At 43.4% G+C, this 20100-nt stretch overlaps 1 protein-coding gene across 10 annotated transcripts in view; it reads left to right on the top strand.

The window, feature by feature from the left end:
* Positions 1-19031, top strand: part of ADGRA3 (adhesion G protein-coupled receptor A3) — a 121550-nt gene extending 102519 nt beyond the window's left edge. For 9 of the 10 annotated variants that reach the window (XM_021101068.1, XM_021101067.1, XM_021101060.1 and 6 more), the window contains 5 exons: positions 2484-2608; positions 3846-3969; positions 13441-13586; positions 16998-17093; positions 17240-19031. In XM_021101068.1, the coding sequence (XP_020956727.1) occupies positions 2484-2608; positions 3846-3969; positions 13441-13586; positions 16998-17093; positions 17240-18479 (1731 nt within the window). In that variant the 3' untranslated portion in view covers positions 18480-19031. The remainder of the gene's footprint in view (positions 1-2483; positions 2609-3845; positions 3970-13440; positions 13587-16997; positions 17094-17239) is intronic. The other variant, XM_021101065.1, reaches the window with a different exon arrangement.

The following is a 20100-nucleotide window of genomic DNA, read 5'->3' as shown; positions in this document are numbered from 1 at the left end:
CTGGGAAAGCTCAGAGTGGTTTTTAAATTTTTTAATGATTATATTTTAAGTGGTTAATAAGCACCTGCATAATAGCCTCAATTTTGTTCTTGGCCCAGAAAACCTAAACTATTTATTCTCTGGCTTTTCACACCTTTCAAAGGTCATTTTCTCAGCAGGAATTCTCTTTCGTTTGTGAAAGTCAAAAATGTTTGTTGTGACAGCCAAAAATGGCCCTTGTGAAGCAGTGCCCTGTGTGACCGGTTAATAGTTCCTGCTCCTTTCTCTAGTCCTAACTTGGAATTATAAGGGTCAGTCTCCTCAGTTTCAACCTCCAGTTTCTTTCTCACACTACGTCACCTTCACTTTACTCTTGAAAAAGAAGAAAAACAAACAAACAAAACAAACACTGATTTCTTGTAAACCTAAATATTGTGTATGACATGGTTTGAAAACCGAACTGGCACTTTGTCTGATGTTTTATTAGATACTATCCAGCCGCCTGTGTTGTGTTATTCTCTGCAAAGGTCTGTGGGACGCACGCCCCCTCTGTCCCTTCCTCGAACCCTGCCAGATGCAATGATTGTGGTGTTTCCATCTTACAGTGTGGTAACAGCCCCAGATCATACAGCTTGTGAGTAAATGGTGATGTGTTCTCAGACATTTCCTAGAGGGATGGAAAGATTCTAGAGACCACGTCCTAGACACTGGGAGTTTATCCCCACTACTTACTCTGTATCAGAGTAGTAGCTTTTCATAGAAACAAGGGGCAGTGTGTCCCTCCGGCTAGTGTCTAAGTGGTCCTCCTCCCCCCAGTGCTTTTTGAATTTCTCCTCCAATATTCTGGGCTCTCAGCAGAATGCAAGACCACTGAAGCCATGCACCATAGACGAACCCCATAGGCATCTCACAAGGCAGGTTGTTCAGAGTTTCTGGTGTTGAGCTTTTGTGTTGTATTTTCCCTTCTGGGTCTTGGTTTATAGACTGCCAGCCCTTGAGGGGTCCTACAGTTCCCTGAACATCAGTGTCTGGCATAATGCCTGGCCCTGGTGGGCCCCCAGTTAACATTCTTCAAATAAACAGATGAGTGTCAGGTTTTAGACTCACCTCAGTGGGGTGGAACGCTTGGGCTGGAATGCGGTTCCTGTGTTGTATGTCGAGTTTCCAAGCATTAAGTCTGGTTTTGTCAGGCTCTGGGGCCTCTCTTTGTCATTTGCTACTATGCGGGGCTTGCTAAGCTATTCTGATAGGATCTTTTTGGATTGTGATTATACATCATCAACCTCTGATTCTTCTGTGGGAAAATGTTCGTCTTCCTTCTGTACCCTGTTTAGGCATCTTTGGGGTCCTTGTCTGTCACCCAATCCTTCCTTTTATCCAGTTTTTCTCATTTTAGGTATTGTCTCAATTTCCTGATTAGAGATACATCCACTGTAAATGCCTCCTTGTACCCAGCTGTCATTTTATAGCTTTCAAAATCAGTTTAGAAGGAGAATGTAGTGATAGGAAGTGGTGAGTCCACAGCTTTGACTCCTGAAACCCTGGTTGTCTGGCATGGTGGCTGTGGCCTGTTGGAGATGTCTTCCCAGCCCACTTTGGTCTTTTATTAGGAAGGAAGCCTTAAGATGTCCACTCTCATCATTTTAGGAAGGTGTTCTCCTCGTGGTTTGGGGAGCACAGCCTTGGCACCCAAGCTTTTTGGCATCTAATCTTCCCAGCTCTTTGTTGCTCAGTTGTTCAAGCTATTCCATGGGGCTAATAATATACCTAGCTCATAAGGCTACTCTGTATAAGGTGCTAGTACAGTGCCTGGAGTATGGTAAAAGCTAGGCAAGTGATTTGCTATAATTATTTAGTATTAATAATTGTACTTTGAACTCCGTGCGCCCATCACCGGGCTGCCCTTGTGTCCATCAAACACTGTTGTGATCTGATTGTGCATCTCAGTGCCCTGTGACTGTCAGGTCTTCAAAGGCAGAAACCGTGGTTTATTGTTGTGTTCCAGGGACTCACACTTTGTCTGGTCCATTCGTATTTGTAGAACTTGACTGCGGGCGGTTAGAGAGGTCTGTGTAGTCATTACTGACTTGGAGATGCTGCTGTTTTGTGCCTCATCAGCTGGTGAAATGCACCGAGTAAGTGGGATCAAAGGGCACGAAAAGTTTGAAGTCTGTGGTTGCCCTTCTAAGTCAATGCTCTTCTCCCTCTGCTACCTCAGAAGAGTCAATATTCATATTTGTAAAGCAGATGGTCTGTGGTTAAGACACAAATGTGTATGTGTATGCGCATGAGCATACACACACAGCATAAGTCGTCAACACTGTGAAAGGAGAGCAAAGTCATGTGTGAGGAAAATAGCATGAAAATAGTCCTTGAATTAAATAAATAAAGAGGGGTCAGGGCCAGAGTTCTGTTAATCAGTGTGTTTTAGTCACTGAGAAGATCTCAGTTCCTATAGGACCAGAGAAGTGCTCCTAGAATAATGCTTTCTTTTCCCCCTTCAGGACTTGACGGGATCTGAACTCTACACCCAGGCAGCCCATCTCCTGCACCCTGTGGTTTATACTACTGCTGTCATTCTGCTCTTGTGCCTCTTAGCGGTCATTGTCAGTTACATACACCATCACAGGTAGGAAATCGAACTTGGCCACCAGTGGACTTGGATTTGGAGGTGTTTATTTCGCCCTAGGAAAAAAATGGAGTGTAACACCGTGCCGTCCTTCCAAAATAAGGATGGTAACTTCAGAATACCTACAGGCCTTCTTCATTTCATGTAGTTCAGGACACAAAGAATTTGTACGTGGGATGGTAAATTCATCTTTGACAGGGGTGGCAGGGGTTGGGGTCGTAAGGGTGCGAGGTAAGGTGGAGCCTTGTTATCTGCAGAGGTGTGCTCCGGAACCAGAATGTGATATGATTTCTACTTTAAGAATTTTGCCTGTTGTGATAGTCTTTGTTTTTATAGACAGCATTTAAATTTGTGGCATTTAAGTGTGGGATACGGTTTTTGTTAGTGGGAGGCAAAGCTACAGAAACTTTGATTTTATGGTAGGAAATAAGGAACTGAAAGGATTTGCTAAGCAGAAATTCCCTTTACAAGAGGTGTTGCTAGAATGTATTTTTGTTTTTAAGCTGGACATATATGACATTTCTTGACATTTAGTTAAGAAACAAGGAGATTTTGCTATAAAAAAGAAAGAAGGACTACAGCATTTCATTATGAAAGGCCAGGAAGAAATGCACTGGGCATTTAGACCATATTATCCTAGTAGGTCAGGAAAAACAGAGATTGGCACTTTGCAGAAAGCTCTAGGAAGCAAACAAATAATCCTTCTGTCATAAAACATCATAACTATCAAAAGCCCACACATTTCTTATTATGGAGAATTTGTCTAGCTTTTAGTGGCTGCTGTATTTCCATTTGACTTGTCTTTTATAGTGTGTAAAGTTAAATGTTAAGACACTGTATTGAGTTGAGTGATTTGTCAAACCCTCTGCGTGTGTGTGTCTGATTTTTTTTTTTTTTTTTTTTCTTTTTTGGCCACCTCACAGCATATGGAGTTCCCAGGCCAGAGATCAGATCTGAGTTGTAATTGCAACCTGAGTTGGCAGTAGCGGCAACAGTGGATCCTTGAACCAAACTGTGCTGGGCCAGGGATTGAACCTGTGTCCCTGCTGTCCCAAGATGCTGCTGATCCCATTGTGCCACAGTGGGAACTCCTGATAGTATGTTTTTTAATAACATGTTTAAATGTTTACACTTGGCCTTTTATGAGTTGGAAATGTTAACCTGGAGCTGAATGTTGTAGTGTCTGGCTTCCAGTGTACTAACTTGAATATTCATTTTTTTCCTTTTCTTTCAACAGTTTGATAAGAATCAGTCTCAAAGGCTGGCACATGCTTGTGAACTTGTGCTTTCATATTTTCCTGACCTGTGTGGTCTTTGTGGGAGGAATAACCCAAACTAGAAACACCAGCGTCTGCCAAGCAGTAAGTCAGACTGAAAAACTGAAATTTAAAAAAAAAAAAATGATATTAGAGAGTAATTTCATAGGTTTCATTAACTGTAAAAGGAAAAAATGTTTCTTTAAAGCATTTCCTTTAGCTAAGTAAAGTTAAACTGAATGTCACTTGAACAGTTTACAAGTATACTTCAAATTGAGAATTATCATCTCACGCACGAACGAACATTAGACTTTCAGAGCTTGTCTTTTTATCTTTGGGAGTTTTGTGCCACTTGTCATGTCTGTTACAGCAGGGCCCAAGAGTTAATTTTAAAAATTTGTAAAATCTGACCATGGCTGAAAGAGAAATGACATTTGCTGACAGTAGGATTTTAGCATTTATTTTATCTACCTAGGAAGACAATGGAAGTTAGAAAAGAATTTATCGGTAAGGTATAAAAATGAGATATATCTTAGGTGCAGTAAATACAAAGAATTAAAAAATACTCAACTCATGGAGTTCCTGTTGTGGCTCAGTGGAAACGAATTCAGTGAGTATCCATGAGGACATGGATTCAATCCCTGGCCTCGCTCATTGGGTCAGGGATCCGGTGTTGCTGTGAGCCGTGGTGTGGGTGGCAGATGCAGCTCCGATTGCAGCTCATATCCCATGTTGCTGTGGCTGTGGTGTAGGCGGCAGCTGTAGCTCTAAGGTCTAATTCAGCCCCTGGCCTGGGAACTTATATATGCTGTGGGTGCGGCCCTAAAAAGCAAAGAAAAAAGAAAGAAAGAAAAAAGACTCAACTTCTAATTTCAAGTAAATTATTACATATGTAGCCTTAATGAACAGTATTCTTTCAGTATAAATATAAAAAAAATTAAAACTATTCAGTATATGCCTAGGAAAGACGGAAAATTCTTTCTTCACTTGTATATTCTCCATATGCATGAAGCAGGCAGGGCCACATAGTAATGAAGAGTTCTGACTACCTGGATTTGGATCTCAGTTCTGTTTCCTGTGTTTTTCATAGGCAATTTATCTAACTTTTTAAAATTGCAGAACAACATGTAATAGGGAGTCTACCCTCTTAACAAATTTTTAAGCATGTCTTGCAGTTATCACCTCCAAGTACAGAGTTGGTACTGCAGTCTTTAGAGTGTTTTCATCTTGCATGACTGAAACAATCAGCATCCGCCCTCTTCCCTCTCCACTCAGCTCCTGGTACCACTGTCCTGCTTTGTGTCTCTGAATTCTCTTTTTTATGGCTGAATAAATATTCCACTGTATGTATACACATTTTCTTTATCCATTCATTTGTCGATAGACATTTAGATTGTTTCTAGCTTTTGGATGTTGTAACACCGCAGTGAACATGGGAACACAGTTAGCTTTTCAAGGTCCTGATTTCCGCATTTAACCTTTCTAGGTCTTAGTTTTCTCATCTGTAAATTGGGAATAATGATTGAGCTGTGATCAGATGATAGGATTATTGATATTAAAAAAGGCTGAAGGAATGCACAGATAACTGATAAGAACAATAGGAATGTTTAGCAAAAGTGAAGGTAGTCTTTTAAAAACATAATTTGATAGCTAAAGGTTTCCTGCTAGAATTTAGAAATGCAACTATGGGAAAACAGTTAATGAGAAGGTATCATTCATACAGTATCAAACATATCAAGTACTTAGAAATAGTTTTTAAAATGTTCAAGATTTGTACGTAAACCTTAATATGTGTTATAGAAGACTTGAATAAATGGAAAGATACACTAGGTCCAAGGATAGGAAGAGTTACAATCAGGAAGGTGGCAATTCCTCCTAAGTTCATCTACAGATTAGAAGAGGATTTTTCATGACCCTCAGTAACATGGTCTTTAACTTTGTATGAGTGTGAAGAAGGACCCGAGATTGATGGGACACTTCTGAAAAGTAGTACAGCAGGGAAGACTTGTGATCATCCCACCTTTTGAGGCTGTTGCAGTTAAAACTGTGCCATTGGGTGAAGGGATAGATAAACTGACCAGCCATAGAACAGCGAGCCTTGAAGCCGACCCAGGCAGAGCTTTGCTGTAAGCAGAGGTTACATCAGCTGGGTCAAGACAGACCACTGCACAGGTAAGGGAGCTGGGGGACGTCCATTTGGAGAAAGAGTAAAATGGATCTGTACCTCATGCCACATTTAAAAAGTCAACTTGGGACAGATTAAAAATGTTACAAGTCCAAACCAAAGTGTTAAAATTTATATTGGAAAACAGAGTCCTGGGGATAAGGAGGGATTTCTTAACTATGACACTAAAAGGGATTAACTAGAAAAGAAAGGACATACATTGGACTAAATTAAAGATAAGATCTTTTTTTAAAAAATTAAGATTCCTAAGGCAAGTGAACAAGTTCCAAATTAGAGACGCTACTCTCAGTACATACTACCGGCAGAGCATAAGAATAAAAAATACGTTATTAAAACCTGTAAGGAGTGAGAATGCCACCAACAGCCTGGTAGAAACCGTGGTGAGTCACGGTACAGACTCTGCATTTCACAGCGGAGTCAGTGCTGGGTCAGTGTCCACACCCCTGAAGAGATGTCCACCAGCGTCGGTCACGGAGGTGCAAATGCATTGAAGGTAGTTGCCATTTGGGGCCTTTTCTGTCAGCAGAAGTTTAGCTTGACAGCAAAGTTAACTTGACAATGCCACGAACTGAAGAACACGAGGAGCCCCACGTTTTATCCATAGTGGGTGGGAATGTAAGTATATGACCCTGGAAGGCTTTACCTCCTGTAGTCAAACTCTCACACACCCTGGACCGGACCCCAGTCCCACTCCTGGGTCAGTGGGCTTACCCACATGGAACAGACGTGTGCTTGTGAATATTCATCACAGCCCTCTCCCCAGAAGCAGAAACCTGGAAGCAACCCAAATGCCTGTGAATGAATAAAGTGCGATTTTATAGAAGAGTCAAAATTAATGCATTCCAACAAGGCACAGCCGTATGAGTCCGTCTCAGGAATATAAGTGGAAAAAGTGAGTGAATAACACTCACCTTGATACCTTTTTTAATAAAGGTAATTGTAACTAAAATGAAACAGCCCACTTTTAATGAAAACATGTAGAGGAGTTCTTCTTATGACTCAGCAGGTTAAGGACCCCAACATTGTCTCTTTGAGGATGCGGGTTCCATCCCTGGCCTCGCTTAGTGGGTTAAGGATCTGGCATTGGTGCAAGCTGTGGCATAGGTCACAGCCGCAGCTTGGATCTGTTGTTGCTGTGACTGTGACATAGGCTGCAGTTGTGGCTTCAGTTCAACACCTGGCCCAGGGTCTTCCACGTACAGCAGGGGTGGCCATAAAAGAAAAAGAGAATATGTAGGGGCAATAAAATTGTATAGCAGTTCCCACTGTGGCACAATGGAATTGGTAGTGTTTATGCAGTGTCAGGACCAGGTTTGATCCCTAGACTGGCACAGTGGATTAAGGATCAGGTGTTGCCGCAGCTGCAGTGTAGGTCACGGCTGTGGCTTGGATCTGATCCCTGGCCCAGGAGCTCCATATGCTATGGGGTGGCCCAAAAAGAAAAAGTTATATTAAAAAAGAAAGCAAAGGGATGATAAACAGAGAATATAGGATGATGATTACCTTGGGTGAAGGGGATTATATGATTTGATGACGGGTTTTTGTCAGGATCTTACATTTTGCCTTATTGATAGATTCTGGGACACCTGTTACTAACAGTAACGAAATAAAGGCAGGCTGTGCTTGTGTGCTTGCGCCAATCATTAGAATGTGCCATTAACTTCAGGCTGAAAATTAATCCAATATTATATGCATGAAATTAAATGACTAAAGAATAGCAGACATACAGTCAGTAGATAGCAGCTTTTATTACTGCCGTTATCGAAATAATTAACCTCTTAGCTGTTTTAGGCCATTGCAATGCATCTGAAAACAAACTTGTTTGGAGCCTATAAGAAGTCAGGTAATAGATTGCAGATCACCTTGATATGTGTACAAAAGATAGTGTTTCTCTTTTCTCGGTCTTTTCCCCTTCTTCATGGCTGATCCCACATACTTTGTAGGTCTCAGTTTGCTGTTACTGTTTCAGAGTTGCAGTCCCTCTCCACCCCTGCCCCCCATTATCCTCTGGTGCTTAGTAAAATTCCACAGTGACTACAATACTTTGTAATTGACCATCATTTACTTGTTTGTTGTCTCTGAACTCAAAGCTCTACTGGGACAGGAATTAGGTTGATTTGATTTCACCAGTTTACCCAAGGACCCGTACAAGTCCTGACCCCTAGTAGGTGCCTCACAGAAAACAGGCAAAAGAATAAAAAAGGCCTCTGTTTGCAAATAGTAGAAATCATTTAACCCTGGAGCCATTTTGAGCACTGACTATTAGAAGTGTGCTCAGCACACAGTGATGATAGCAATTGTCTCAATTCTATCTAAAAATATGCATTGATTTCTGGAGGTAGACACATAAATTTACCTCACTAAGAAAGTGAACAGAAAAAGGTCATAGTGAAGATGACTGCCTTTCATCATCCTGAATGGTATTTTATGCCATTTCTAGAATGAAAAGGACAGGAATTGCACTGAATTTTCAGGGCCTCAAGAACAGTGTCTGTTAGTTAAAGATGTACCCAAAAAAGCCGGTTTGGGTGGGAGGAGGCAGGTCTCTAGATGTTTTCATGTGGTGTTGTCTTCTGTTTTTCACAGTGTTCTTTCCGTCTTCTTTGGAAGACATAACATCATCCTTGTTATTTCTGACTCAGACTTGCCTTGTCTTACTTTGTTATTCTAATTCTTAATTCAGTTAGTAGCCAGCTGTGTCTGCCAGGACAGCCTGTATGACTAGTCACTTAACTTAGTAGGGCCTTCATGCTTCTTCCTTGACTTTGTGAAGTGGGGCTGCTCTTCCATCTCTAAAATTGAACCCTAAAGGGTACCTCTTTTCCAGGCAGTTTTGTATGTGTACACAGTTGGGGAAGTTTTGGCTTTAAGAACTCATGCACTTCATGAACAGTGTGTCCAGGTTCTAATACACTTCTTCCCCGCAGTGATTGGTTGAGGTTTTTAAAGACCCCACCAGCCAGGTATTTCCCACTCTGGTGTTTTTTTTTTTTTTTTTTTTTTTTTTTAAGGGCCACACCCACAGCATATGAAAGTTCTCAGGCTAGGGGTCAAATTGGAGCTGCAGCTGCTGGTCTACGCCACAGCCACAGCAACTCGGGATCTGAGCCGCGTCTGCAACCTACACCACAGCTCTCGGCAACACAGAATCCTTAACCCACTGAGCGAGACCATCCGTTCCAGGTGGTACCGTGGGCGCCTGCTGTAGCCTTTAACTCTCTTTTGCGAAAGGAGCTGCAGGAGAACTGAGAAGCTGAGTGATAGAGGAGAAGGGGCTGTTGATTCAAGGTTGGAAGGGATCTGGCTTCTGGGTCATGATGTGCTGCCAAGTAATTGTTTGAGTGTTAATTTTCTGCTCCTTGGTTTCCTTGGCTGTGTGGGGAAAGGATCTGGCTGGATCTTATTTAAGTTACTTTGTTGCTCTAGCACTCCATGATTTAATCTATTAAATGGAGTGCCAGCTGACCTTCCCAGGTGTCCTCTGACCTTGGTTATCCTGAAGACGGCTGCACGGGCACGTGAGATGCATGGGGAAAGAGTCAAGCTGTGGATATTAAGAGCTTTCTCCTTGCCAACTACTGCGACTGTGTTATCTGTATTTTCATCTTAATCCTGGGAGGTATCTCTTATTCATATATTTTATATGGAAATGGATTATTAAAGAACCAAAATAACTTGCCCCCAATCATTAGGGCCTTTGAATGGCAGAGGCATGATTCAGGTACCAGTCTCTTTGACTGAGTGTCCCATCCACACCCCTCAAGAGCAGCGCTTTTGCTATTTAGTGAGGACCAGCACAGCCTAATAGAAGGCTTGTGGGCTTTGGGTTTGAGGTGCAGCCCTGCCGCTGACCATGGGACCTCTGGTGGATGATTTCACTCCTTTCAGCCTCAGTCTCCTTGTCTGTAACACTAAGCGAGTGATGATGCTAAGAGCGTGACATGGAAGCACATACAAAATGGTCTGATATATTTTGGGCTACATAACAGGCATTCAATAGTGAAAGCTCTTATTTAATTTATATATATGTTCATTATAAACCAGGTATTAACTTTTTTTTTTTTTGCACACTTGCTGTGTACATTCTGTACTGTAACAACTTTATTGGTTCAGAATCCCCTTGTTATGATGTCTGGTATGTGTTTATGGTAGGTAACATGTACAGGAAGTGTAATCTTTAGTATAATTATTTTGTATCCATTTTGCAGCTTTGGAAATGGATGCTGTGATGTAAGGTGACTTGCTTAAATTCTAATCTGAATCACTTACATGTCCTAGGAATTAGATAACTTATTTCCAAACTGTTTACAAATCTCCCAGATGTATTTCTGACTTGTTTGGAAGATATTGTGACAGGTTGTATTTCAAGTGGAGCCCAAGTACCAGAAGGAAGATAAAATAGGAAGCCCCTCATTTGAAAAGATAGGAATTTCCTCTACTAGATCTAAGTGCCTCCTTTGTTCTGGTTTTTATGGAAATTTGGTCATTTGCTGATGTGACTGTTACTGAGATCAGACTCCTAAAATGCCACTGTCGGTGAGAGTCGTTTGTAGGCTTCAGTATCTTTCTCCTGTGCACGTCTCTGCAAATTTTGAAATGCCACAGGACAAAATCTAAAGGTTGAGTTTTACCTCTCAGATTTAAACCAAGAAAATTCTCCATCTTGCACTTCCTATGTTGAAATCTCTCTCTCTCTCTTTTTTTTTTTTTTTTTCTTGGCCGCCCCATGGCATATGGAACTCCTAGGCCAGGGATCAGATTTGAGCCACAGCCACTAACTAAGCAGCAGCTGTGGCCATGCCGGATCCTTAACCCACCATGCCAGGCTGGGGATGAACCCATGTCCCAGTGCTCCAAAGACACCACTGATCCTGAGGATATTTTTAACTTCTGTTTTTAAACTTATTTACAGCCTTGTTCCCATTCTTTTGACCTCTGCATCAGCGAAAACTCCAACAACAGTAGAGCCTACTGTTTTGAGTCAATATCCTTGATTTGTTTTGAATGTTTTGGTTTCTGTGTACCAAATCTAATTTTACTATTTTTATTTACAGTATTTGGTGAAACTCCAGATAGCTCAAAGAGTTATTTTATGCTTTTTGTTCCCCTTATATCTGTAAATTTTGTTTTTATAGTGTAGTCTAAAACTAACGGGAACCAAGGAGCAGCTTTTCTTAAGAAGATAGTCTGATGGCTCTGGATTAGCCAGACTGTAGTCACCTCCTAGCATGTCCTGTCATTGCAAGGACAGGGAAGGCCCTGGGCAGTGACCACACTAGGTTTTCCCTCCAAAATAGTACCTGAGTTTGCATGTCGCCAGGTTTAATGGCAGATTGGTTCTCATTAAAATGAACCTTAAGCAGCAGTCTAAATGTTGCTATTACTGATCTCTGTTTGAAAATGTCAATCAGTTTGATTTTCTTGAGATTGGAGAGCGATCCTTTTAAAATGAACATTTTTTTTTTCTTAAAGATTTTCATCAATAGGATTTTACCTGTAGCAGTTGTAGAAGAAGAAATCAAAAAGATAGTAAGTAATTAGATAAGAAAGCTAAATTATGTCCTTGATATCCCAATGACACATGCATTTATTTTCCTTAAAATAGATTCTAAACTTCTTTTAGCTCCACACATACCTGCATCTAGAATTTTATCCGTAGTTAGTGTTGCTTCAAACACAGGTCACATGATGAGCGTGCCCCCCATCACCCCACTAGGAAGAAGCTCATTGTAATCATTTACATATATTGCAGTTATCCATCCTTTATCCACCACTTACAATGTCCCAGATATTGTGCCCATGCAATCCCTGCAAAAACACCTAGGAATGAGAATTTTTTTTCTTTTTTTTTTGTCTTTCTAGGGCCATACCCATGGCATATGGAAGTTCCCAGGCTAGGGGTCAAATTGGATCCCTAGCCACCGATCTATGCCACAGCAACAGCAACACCAGATCCTTAACCCATGGAGTGAGGCCAGGGATCAAATGTTCGTTCTCATGGTTGCTAGTCAGATTCACTTCCACTGAGCCGTGATGGGAACTCCTCAAATAGGAAATACTAATTTAAGAAAGGTTGTCATTATTTTCTTAAAACAGTACTGCTAATAAGTAATAATAAAAAATATTGCTGTATTTTAATTAATTGCTTATCAGGTACCAGGCGATGTGCTAAAGGCTTTATATAGACTGTCTTACCTGAAACCTCACCGTGCTTTAATAGTATTCTCGGTTTATTCTCTGCCTGAGATGTTCTGCAAGCTTGCTAAGGTGTCACAAGGGGTGGATTCTGGCAAAAAAAAAAAAAAAAAAAAAACAATTTTGTTTTCTTTTTAGGACCACATCTGCAGCATATGGAAGGCTACGGGCATACACTACAGCTGCACCAAATCCAAGCTGCATTTGCGATCTACACGGCAGCTTGTGGCAGTGGGATCTTTAACCCACTGAGCAAGACCAGGGATCAAACACTCATCCTCATGGATACTAGTCGGGTTCTTAACCCCCAGAGCCACAGTGGGAACTCCTATTCCAGCATATTAGTGATTCCAGAGCTCACTCATTTAAAACGAATAATCTATTGTGTTGCTTATTTTCTTTTTCTTTTTTTTGTCTTTTTGCTATTTCTTGGGCCGCTCCCGTGGCATATGGAGGTTCCCAGGCTAGGGGTCCAGTCAGAGCTGTAGCCACCAGCCTATGCCAGAGCCACAGCAACGCTGGATTCGAGCCACGTCTGCAACCTGCACCACAGCTGCTCACGGCAACGCCGGATCCTTAACCCACTGAGCAAGGGCAGGGACCGAACCCTCAACCTCATGGTTCCTAGTCGGATTCGTAACCACTGCGCCAAGACGGGAACTCCGTGTTGCTTATTTTCCATTTCAATATATAGAAGCTCTGAATTAGAACTTTTCAGGTCTCTGACTCTAAAGTTTATTCTCTATGTGCTGTGACTTTCGCCCTCAAGTTACGTTTAACCTCTACATTCCTCCTCAAAATGGGCTTTAGGAACTGAACTCCAGTTTATAACATAGAGCATCTATGGGAGACATGCCTTTGGTTGATTGTTGCCCAGGAGTGAATTCCGTGGTGAATTTGAAGTCATCGTCAGTATAAGTTGTGGTCTCTGGGCTTCCTAGATCCTGCTGTTGATTTGCCTGTTACAGGGGACTCTCCACTATTACACATCTGTCAGACCTCTTTGTTTCATTCGCAGGGAAGATGCTGATCATTAGAATATACCTTCATACTGTTTTTGAACCAAATCTAGAAAGTTACTTCCCAGTCTTTTTGACAGAACTTGCTGGCAGCTACTTTACTTGATGATTGTGAAGGGATTTTTTTTTTTTTTTTTTTTTCTGTTTAGCTCATGTATTCTTCAACCTTCTTTCTAGGTTGGAATAATTCTTCATTATTCCACCCTCGCCACAGTACTGTGGGTGGGAGTGACGGCTCGAAATATCTACAAACAAGTCACTAAAAAAGCTAAACGATGCCAGGATCCTGATGAACTGCCACCTCCACCAAGACCGATGCTCAGGTATCCAGGGTTCATGTACACTGGTTTATATTAGTGTTCATTCAGTATTAAATTGAATGAAGCGTAATTGCTGAGTGCATTTTGGAAAGTGAAAGGATGGACTTGTGAGCAACCTTCCAGTGGGGGATCCTTCGTGAAGTCCTTTCTGTGGTCCTCTCTGCCCTTTTCTCTCCCCCAGAAAGTGGGAGTGGTTCTCCCTTTCAGAGTTGTTATAAGGCATAAGTGACTGCAGGTGAGAAGCACTGAGATGGACTGGCCAGAGAAGAGGCTCTGAAAACATCAGCTCTTTTTAGTTCCTTGAGGTCATGGGATAGGTTTTACTCTGTTCAAGTAGGTATCAATCTAGTTATTCTCTACAATAGACAAAACAGTTTGGGTGTCATGCTTTTCCTCCCCTTATAATTTAAGGCAGTCGTCAGTGGATGATTGTGCTGGGTGAGCAGAAATGGGGCAACCTGGGTGTGCTGGATGCTGGATGTGTGTCTGGCCCTGGACCAGGGACTGAATAAAGGAAGACCTTTTGCCCAGGAGGGGTTCACAGGCCATGAGGAGATGGGCATGTGAAGAACCAGCCACAGGCGTGTCAGAGCTGGAGTGGAGATGCGTTCTTAGAAAGCACCTACGAAGGAACCATTCATTCTGAGGGGGAAGGGGAGCTGTTAGGAATGGCCTGACCACTGGCATCAAGGGTAGAGGCGGTGATCCAGATATGGGATCATGGGGCGAGCTCAGCACATTTGAGAGCTGCCCTTTGGCTGTGGTTGGAGCCTAGGGTATGTGGTGTAAAGTAGCAGGATTCAGGCAGGAAGCTGAGTTTCAGGCCAATGTGGGGGCCAGGTTAACATGTGGCTCTAAACTGGAATGCCTGAGAGTGGGGGGCGTATAAGAACACTTTGCTGAGGTCCCTAGGGGTCCCCATGAGAATGGAAACTGGAACATCGGCATAAAGATGATAGAGGACACGTGGGCCGAGACTCGAGGCCGTTTCTCTAGGGTGGACGAGCAGCTGGATTTGAGAGGTGTGTGAGGGAAGGCTCAAGGGGCTGTAAGTTGTCTAGTCCAGTCAGTGGGGCAGCTCTGCAGGTGGCGCGTGCATCAGCTGAGGAGATCACGGAGGAAAGTAGATGGGGCGTCCAGGGATCTAGGCTCATGGGTACTTTCTCGTGGAAAGCTGACCTTTGGGGAGTCTGGTGCTCAGCAGAGGGGACGAGCTACATGTATTGTGAGCGGGACAGGAGACATTTTCTGTGTTCATTGAAGCAGTGGTAGTGAACAAGCTCTCTCTACCAAGGAGAAGGTAGATAGGAATGAATCCTGGGCCCTATCAGCGTTGAGAACCTGGACCATAGCAGATAAAGGGAAGAATTGAAAGAGGATTAAAGATGCAGGGGAGAGTGGTTCTCGGGGCAGGAGAGGCAGCAGGACTGCTTGGCCACGTCAGATTGCAGATGCAGTTTGACCCCCCTGTCCGTGGTATTAAAGGAGCTGAGGATGGTGTTTGGCTAAGAGATTGGGGGATCCTGCCCTCAGGCAGCTCTTCTGTTAGGTGTCCTCTCTGTTAGGTGAGGATTGAAAACACAAGGGTTTAGTGAAAGGAAGCTTGGGCTCCAAAGCCGGTGCAGCCCCCGCGACGCACAGGTAACCACGCTGCTTTAGACAGGGCGGGTTCACCCTTTGGGTGCCCTCCCTCTCCACACCCCAGAGCGTGAGGAAGCCCCAGCACCTCAGCCACCTGGAGGGTGCACAGGGGGCTTGCCTGGAATCTCCTGGGCCCAGAGAGCATGGTTTCAGTAGCATGGCAGGTGGAAGCAGCCTTATCTCCCACTAAGGTGACACAGGTGAGGCAGAAGATGGTACTCTTGTTTCTTTTTGTTTGTTTGTTTGTTTCTTTTTAGGGCCGCATATGGAAGTGCCCAGGCTGGGGAGTCAAATTGGAGCTATAGGTGCCAGCCTCAGCCATAGCAACTTGGGACCTAAGCTGCGTCTGCGATCTACACCACAGCCTACAGCAATGCCAGTTTCTTAACCCACTGAGCAAGGCCAGGGATTGAACCCACATCTTCATAGATACTAGTCAGGTTTGTTTCCACTGAGTCACAGTAGGAACTCTGGTGCTCTTGTTTCTAGGAGTTTTGTCACCAAAGGGAGAAAGAAGGAAGGTGGTAGTTGAAGGGAAGTTTTAGCAGATGGAGACAACATGAAGAAATTTATAGGCTGAAAGTAAGGAGCAGTGGAGAAGTAGATTCAAAGCTGCAGAATAAGAGTTAATTGATAACAGGCAGCCCTGGGGGAAGGGCTGAGGGGGGGGCAGTGGCAGAGAGGGATGTGGAACCTGAAATTAATTTGGGTAAACTTTTCCAGTAAGAAGCACTAGAATTAGCGTAGTAGGAAGGAAGGACAGGGTCCCATATGTTGACCTCCCTCTCATCTGTGAAATAGAAGACAGGGTAGTAGTTTTATAGGGTAGTTAGCTGTCTTTTTCAGCAATAATATCAGACCTGTGAGCATGACTAAGAAAAAAAAAATGTGTCAGGAATATTGCCTTTACCCAGCCAATTCAGTATTTGGACTGTGTCTCTGGAACTAGCCAATGCGGAATTAAGATTGACCATCCCCAGGGCTAACTAGCCAGCGTAGGAAGTTCCCAGTTTCTCTTTTCAGAGAGCTCAAAGAAGATGCAGCACCTCCCAGAAAAAAAAAAAAAAAAAAAAAAAAAAAAAATGTTCTTCCTAAGACCAGCCACAGCTCTGTCTCCCTCAGTTCTTCTTGCACCCCGCTGGTCTGTGGGGAAGGGGTCAGGAAGGGGGCCAGGTGCTGTGGGGAGCTGCTGGGAGCTGCTGGGATCCAGTACCTTCTAGGCTTCAATCTCAGTTGACTGTGGAAGATCATACAGAGTGGTGGGACATGCTGGAATATGCAGGTTTGGCTGGACATTAATCAATAACACTGTTATGTTTTTAGTTTGAACGGTGGCACCGTGAGGTCTGAAAGTCCATTTTGTAATGGACTAACATTCTGGTTCACCCACCGAATCTAAAAGAAGCCCACTCCCCAGGAAAGAAAAATTTATAAACTAAAGAAGGTCCTGTCTGCAGGAGCTGGGTGTTACTTTGCCTGTCCACAGGGTGGCAGACGCTGACCAGCTTTCCTCAGCTCAGAAACTTGGTAGATCTTAAGCTTAAAAAAAAAAAAAAAGAAAAAGAAAAAGAAAAATCCAAAATAAATTAAAAAAATTTTTTTAATATTACTGCTAACAAAGCAGCTTCCAGATATGAACCTTCAGTGTACTCCTGGAGTGGTAATGGATCTGTAAGGAATAACTTTGGCAGAACTGAGATGCTTTGAGGTATATACACCTTAATAAATGAAGATGATGAGCTGAGCTGTTATTTCCATCATCCTTCCTTCTAGGTTTTACCTGATCGGTGGAGGCATCCCCATCATCGTCTGCGGCATAACGGCAGCAGCAAACATCAAGAATTACGGCAGTCGGCCACACGCACCCTAGTGAGTATTGAGTGTTCTCTGTGTACCCGGGTCAGCCAGCGGCTTCTCTTGTACCTGTTTCCCAGGCACTGAAGTTTCCCCGCGGTTTCTTAAACAGTTTGTAGACCTCTGTAGCATCTGAGCTGCTTCACCGTTTTCTTCCCTAGTTGCTGGATGGCGTGGGAACCCTCCTTGGGAGCCTTCTATGGGCCTGCCAGCTTCATCACCTTCGTAAACTGTATGTATTTTCTGAGCATCTTTATTCAGTTGAAAAGGCACCCTGAGCGCAAATACGAGCTGAAGGAGCCCACGGAGGAGCAGCAGAGGCTGGCGACCAATGAAAACGGAGAAGCGAACCACCAGGATTCCATGTCACTGTCCCTGATTTCCACGTCAGCCCTGGAAAACGAGCACACTTTCCATTCTCAGCTCTTGGGGGCCAGCCTCACTTTGCTCTTGTATGTGGCTTTGTGGATGTTTGGGGCCTTGGCCGTTTCTTTGTATTACCCTTTGGACTTGGTTTTTAGCTTCTTCTTTGGAGCCACGTGTTTGAGCCTCAGCGCGTTCGTCGTGGTTCACCATTGTGTCAACAGGGAGGATGTCCGGCTGGCCTGGATCATGACCTGCTGCCCCGGCAGGAGCGCCTACTCAGTCCAGGTCAACGTGCAGCCCCCCAGCGCCAGCGGGCCCAGCGGAGAGGCCCCCAAGTGCACCAACAGCAGCGCGGAATCCTCCTGCACAAACAAGAGTGCCTCGAGCCTCAAAAACTCCTCCCAGGGCTGCAAGTTAACAAACTTGCAGGCGGCGGCGGCTCAGTGCCACACCAATTCCTTGCCTTTGAACGCCACGCCTCAGCTTGACAATAGCCTGACGGAACATTCGATGGACAACGATATTAAAATGCACGTGGCGCCTCTAGAAGTTCAGTTTCGCACAAACATGCACCCAGGCCGCCATCACAAAACTAGAAGTAAAGGGCACCGGGCCAGCAGGCTCACCGTCCTCAGAGAGTATGCCTACGACGTCCCCACGAGCGTGGAGGGCAGCGTGCAGAACGGCTTGCCGAAAAGCCGGCCGGCCGGGCAGGAGGGGCACGCCCGGAGTCGGAGGGCATACTTAGCCTACAGGGAGAGACAGTACAACCCGCCGCAACAAGACAGCAGCGATGCTGGGAGCACGCTGCCCAAGAGCAGCAGGAATTTCGAAAAGCCTCTTTCAACTAGTAGTAAAAAAGACGCCTTAAGGAAGCCAACCGCAGTTGAACTTGAAAGTCAGAAGTCTTACGGCCTCAACTTGGCCATTCAGAACGGTCCAATCAAAAGCCAGGGGCCGGATGGACCCTTGCTGGGTACGGACAGCACCGGGAATGTTAGGACTGGGTTATGGAAACACGAAACTACTGTGTAGCGTGGGTGGGCTTCATAGGCAGAAATCCGTGTAAACTGTGAGAGTCACATTCCTCTAAGCTATGAACATGTTAAAAATAAACTGTTTACAGCCACCTTAGGGATTCAGAAGAATTTTGAATAAACTTGTAAGTTTTGGATTTGATGTATTTTATATCCTCTCCTCCCCACCCCAGTGTTGCTTTTTTATGAATTTTGAAAAACAGAAACAGCAAAAAACCTCTGAAGCATTGTTTTAGTTGTCAAAGCACCAGCAGGACCATTTGGGGAATCTGAAAGGTGATCTTGGAACCTGTAATATCAACTTAACATTTCAGGCTTGTATTTAATACAATAAATAGGTGTTTGCATTGTGTCCACCTTACAGCTTTTATATTTGACAATAGAAGCATTCAGTTCTGTTTTAATGAAATTTGTGCATTTGTGATAGTTTAACGAGAATTGTATGTAAATCAGATTTTTACCTGACTAGCTCCAAACTGTTTATGGCATATAAATCAAAGGCTTTTGGTTTGATGTATTTTTTAAATATAGTTTTAAACGCTGAAAGTTTTTTAAAGGATCTCACAGAATTTATTTTTGAAAATAGAAATGCCTAAAAAGCTTTTCCTAAATGGCATTACTTTTGCGATATCAGTTTGGTCTTCGTAATACTACTTTTGATATTTTTGTGGCTTTTCTGTGGTTTATATTTAGGTTTAGTTTTCCCTTTTTTCGTTTTCTTCATAACTGCACCCGCGGCATATGGAATTTCCCAGGCTAGGGGTCAAATTGGAGTTGCAGCTGCTGGCCTATGCCACAGCCATGGCAACACTGAATCCAAGCCGCATCTGTGACCTGTGCCACAGCTTGTGACAACACTGGATCCTTAACCTACTGAGTGAGGCCAGGTATCCAACCCGCATCCCATGGATGGGTTCTTGACCCCCTGAGACACAATGGGAACTCTGGGTTTAGTTTTCTTGTTTTTTTTTTCCCCAGGACATCTATTTCTCTCTTAATTGAAACATAATTGACTTACAATATTATATTCATTTCAGGCATACCACATAGTGATTTGATATTTTTATACATTGTGAAGCGACCACCACAATAAGTCTAGTTATCATCTGTCATCATGCAAAGTTCTTAAAATATTGCCGCTATTCCTTATGCTGTACATTACATCTGTATGACTTATTTTATAACTGGAAGTTGTCCCTCTTAATCCCCTTCCCATATGCGAACGTAGGTTCACATTCACTTATTTTGGATTCTTCAGTATTGGCTCTTATGTTGGTTTTACTTTGTTCTTAAACAGATAAAGTTCCTCAGGTTGATGCTAAAGTACTGATTTTTAAATTCCATTGTAAGGCAAAAACAGGTCTGATCTAGAAGTTATCATTGGCCATTGATGCACTACAGATTTTATCTGTCTCCAGTCTCACTGGGGTCCTTTCCGGGAAAGTTAGATGGGGTCTGCCCTGATGCCTTTGTGTATTGGCTCCCCTCTAATGTGTAAGACAACGCCTGCAAAGATTGGCACAGCTTAGATCTGCTTTGGGCAGTCAGATCAGCTTCCAAAGTATATATTCAGGAAATGCTAAAGTCAAGCGTGATAAACCTCAAAATCTGAGAGACTG

The sequence above is a fragment of the Sus scrofa genome, chromosome 8 (genome assembly GCF_000003025.6).
Source record: "Sus scrofa isolate TJ Tabasco breed Duroc chromosome 8, Sscrofa11.1, whole genome shotgun sequence".
In the NCBI taxonomy this organism is placed as follows: domain Eukaryota; kingdom Metazoa; phylum Chordata; class Mammalia; order Artiodactyla; family Suidae; genus Sus; species Sus scrofa.
The sequence above is the reverse complement of the archived record's forward strand: the minus strand, read 5'-3'. Positions and strand labels throughout refer to the sequence as shown.